This window comes from Fukomys damarensis, unplaced genomic scaffold, assembly GCF_012274545.1.
Source record: "Fukomys damarensis isolate Sample0158 unplaced genomic scaffold, DMR_v1.0_HiC HiC_scaffold_23, whole genome shotgun sequence".
Lineage (NCBI taxonomy): Eukaryota > Metazoa > Chordata > Mammalia > Rodentia > Bathyergidae > Fukomys > Fukomys damarensis.
In genome coordinates, this window is record NW_022900935.1 from 18,117,498 (window position 1) to 18,121,404 (window position 3,907).

The 3,907-nt window shown below is 40.2% G+C and overlaps 1 protein-coding gene across 6 annotated transcripts in view; it reads right to left on the reverse strand.

The window, feature by feature from the left end:
- Window positions 1-3,907, reverse strand: part of Gmeb1 (glucocorticoid modulatory element binding protein 1) — a 37,275-nt gene that overhangs the window by 15,123 nt on the left and 18,245 nt on the right. For all 6 annotated transcript variants that reach the window (XM_010632153.1, XM_010632148.1, XM_010632180.1 and 3 more), the window contains 2 exons: window positions 2,697-2,800; window positions 313-470 (listed from right to left, as the gene is read on the reverse strand). In XM_010632153.1, the coding sequence (XP_010630455.1) occupies window positions 313-470; window positions 2,697-2,800 (262 nt within the window). The remainder of the gene's footprint in view (window positions 1-312; window positions 471-2,696; window positions 2,801-3,907) is intronic.

Here is a 3,907-nt window from a genome sequence, read left to right on the forward strand (position 1 = left end):
GACCCTGTCTCAAAAAAAAAAAACAACAAACAAAAAACAAAGGGCCGGGGATTTAGCTCAGTGGTTCTGCCACCTGACTCAAAAGTTCAAGGTCCTTCGATCCCCATACAAGATAAGAAAAGAAGAATTACTTAAGTAGGGTGGGGGTTAGGGGATTGTATCTGTTTCTGAAGCATAGACTCCCACCTCAAATCACCATACTTTCCAAGGCAATACTCTTAAGAAGTGAAATTAGGAAACACCAGAGAGAAATGAGGGGGAAAGTGCTGTTCAAAAACACAGCAGGTTTTCAGGTGGTTTCCTACCCCGTACCATCGGCCGAAGTGGGTGTCTGCACCACACTTGTCTGCTGTCCCGGCACTGGAGCTCGTGCACTGCTGATCAGAAGATCAAATTTGGTGCTTCTGCAGGTATTGGAGCACACTTTGTCATGCTGGTAAAAATCAATCTGTCCAGAGTCCATCATTTTCCTGTAAAGAGAGATAAAAAGTTCCAGATCAGCTTGCACTCCGAGAGAGAACTGGGACATCACAGAGGCAACTCTAGAGATAAGTGAGATCTAACAGAAGTTACAGGGTTGCAAAAATTCTGTTTGAGACTATCAGTTTTTCATTGGTTCTGCCCACATTTATCAGTACTCCTCTTTGCTTCTGAGTTTACTCACTGTGAGAACCCTCTTCTACTTGCTGTTATCCCTAAACTTCAGGTATGCACTGTGACTGTCACAGGATGCTGGGTGTGGTGGTGCTCACCCTTTAACCCCAGCACTTGTAGGCTAAGACAACAGTTCAAATTTTAGTCAATTTTTCTTCTTCTTTCTTAGTACTAGAGAATGAAGGCAGGGCCTTGCACAAGCCAGACCAGTGCTATGCCACTGAGCTACATCCCCAGTCTGGTTTGGTCCATTTTAATTGTTATTGAACCTCTCGAGATAACATCCTACTGTTCGGCCTAGGCCAGCCTTGAGTGCCCAGATTAGCCTCAAACTCACAATTCTCCTGCCTCAGCTTCCTGACTACTGGGATCATAGGTGTGCGCCACCACATCCAACTCTGGTTTAGTCAGTTTTATATTTGTTTTACTCACATGACATCATAAACATTTTTCTAGGTAAAAAGGTTTCAGAAATATTTTAATGATTGCAAAGTAACCTTTAATATGTACTCATATATATTTAGACAAGCCGTAATTTACTTTAGAAGTCACATTAAGGCAGACTGTAATTTTCATCATAATAAATAATATTGCACTGAACATTTTTATGCTTGAATCTCTACAAGCATTATAGATTTATCTTAGGATAACTGTAAAAAAGATTTAAAAAGACAAAGAAAATATTTTTAAGACCCTTGAGTATCTGTTCTATGTGAAATTTGTAATTCTTAAAAACATTTTAAAATTTTCTATCAGAAGGTGACTGTTCAAGGAACACCAACTAATATTAACTTCGAAGAGGGAAAAACAATCATGGTAAACCTTTTTTTTTTTTTTTCTTTTTGGTACCGGGGATCAAACTTGGGTCCTTGAGCTTGCAAAGCAAGTGGCAGAACCTCTGAGCTAAATTCCCGGCCCATAGTAAACTTGTTAACCAAAAGGGCTGAGGCTTGGGAATATTACACATTCTGACATTTATCACTGTAGTGGAAAGGATTGCATTTGCTGTATGTAACTCTTACTTCCCAACAGCACCCTTTTAATTTACCAGATTATACCACACTTGTAAGCCTACAATTTTCCATGATTCTTACACTTCCTCAGCACCTGGCTTTATTCTGTCCCTGCCCGGTGATCCTCAGCAGGGCTTTCACCTGCTCTGAGCTTCTCTACCAAGAGGGGATCTGACTCAACATCTTGAAATCAGAAAAATTTGCCCTCAAGGCCAGGGATTTAGCTCAGTGGTTCCCCCACCTGTCTCTCAAGACCCCAGTTTGATCCCTGGTACCAAAAAGAAAAAACAAAAACAAGAGAGGATCTGAGCCAACATCCTGAAATTGGAAAAATTTGCCCCAAGGGCCGGGCATTTAGCTCAGTGGTTCCGACGCCTGCCTCACAAGCGCAAGGACCCGAGTTTGATCCCCAGTACCAAAAAAAGAAAAAAAAAAATTGTCCTAGATCAACTTAATCTTCTATCTCACAGAAATTTTTAGATAAACTGAGGGCTGGGAATGTAGCTCAGGGGTAGAGTGCCTGTCTCACATGCAAAAGGCCCTAGGTTTGCACTGGGGAAAAGAACACACAAAAAAAAGATTAAGAGAACAAGTTGAAAAAAGAAAGAACAAGTTGATGGAGCCCTCATGGTGGCACAAGCCCATAATCCCAGTACTTGGGAGGCAGGGGCAGGAAGATCATTCTGAATTCAAGGCCAGCCTGGAATATATAAGGGACTCTAACTCTAAATAAAGAAATAAAACAAGTAAGTAAGCAAGCAAACAAGCTGGGCGAGGTGGTGCACCTCTGTAATCCCAGCACTCTGAAGGCTGAGACAGGAGGATCATCAGGAGTTCGAGGCCATCTTGGACTATATACATACATGCATACATTAATTAATTAATTAAAAATAAATAAGTAAGATAATGCATGGAATGCACAAGCCAATCCTTCACATGAATGTCTAGTGAAAGAGAAAAGACTGGAATCTACCATGATTAAGTACCTCCAAGTTTATTGAGAGGTATGTGCTTGCCTTTAGTGCTTACCTGAGCATGATTCCACCCAAACGAATGGCTCTCTTCCAGTCCTTCAGAGTGGACTTGCCAGCCAGATGAACAAAATGCTTGGGGCTAATCAGCTGATCATTGAACTAAAGTAAAAAGAAAAGTCCAAAGTAGTCCAATGTCAACTTGGGCAGGTCAAGAAGAAAATGATAATTTCACTTGTTATATACAAAAAATATCCAAACAAAACTGCAATTTTGTTCTTGTTTTGTTTTTTGAGGTAGGGTCTCACAATGTAGTTCAGGCTGACCATGAACTCTTGGCAATTTTCCTGCCTCAGCCCCACTAGTGCTGGGATTATAGGTGTGTGCTACCATACCTGGCATAAAATTGTAATTCTTATACAACTTCCTTGTGCCAATGATGATCCTTCTCTGAGCGTGCTCTTTCCAGACACAAAGCTACAGAAAATATGAGGAGGTTCAGAGATGGTATTGATCAGCATGTGTAGTCCACTTACACCTTCAATCAGGTGATCTGGTCTAGCACTGCAAAGGCTGATCAAATAGCTAGGCCAGATGGTACATGCCCGTAATCCCAGCACTCAAGAGACTGAGACAGGAGGATCACTGTGAGTTCAAGGCCCACCTGAGCTACAGATGGAGACCCTATCTCAAAAAAAAAAAAAAAAAAAAAAAAAGGCTGATCAAATAAACTGAAATAATCTATTCAGCCCTAATGACAAGATTCAGGATGGTCAAAAGAACAAGTAGTAGGGCCGAGGATTTAGCCCAGGGGTGCCACCACCTGCCTCGCACATGCAAGGTCCCAAGTTTGATTCCCAGTACCAAAGAAAAAAAAAAAAAAAAAAAAAAAAAAAAAAAAAAAAAAAAAAAAGAAAAGAAAGAAAGAAAAAGTATAGAAGAAATCAACAAATGTGCAGAGCCTGAAAACTATAATTCTTATTAATCTAGGGTGTGCCATTATGTACAGGACTACCTGTTGATACAACTGTAGCCACCAAAGGAGATAAAAGTTATTTCCACATTATCCTCATGAAGATTACTTCTTTTTATCAGAAAAAAAATTTTTTTCCTGGTACAGGTGACCAAACTCAGAACCTTGTGCTTATAAGAGGTGTGGAGCCACTGAGCTAAATCCCTGACCCTTTTACCAGAAATTTTGAATAGATGCTACCACAATTCATGCCAGTGTATGTATGTGTATATATATATATATATATATATATATAT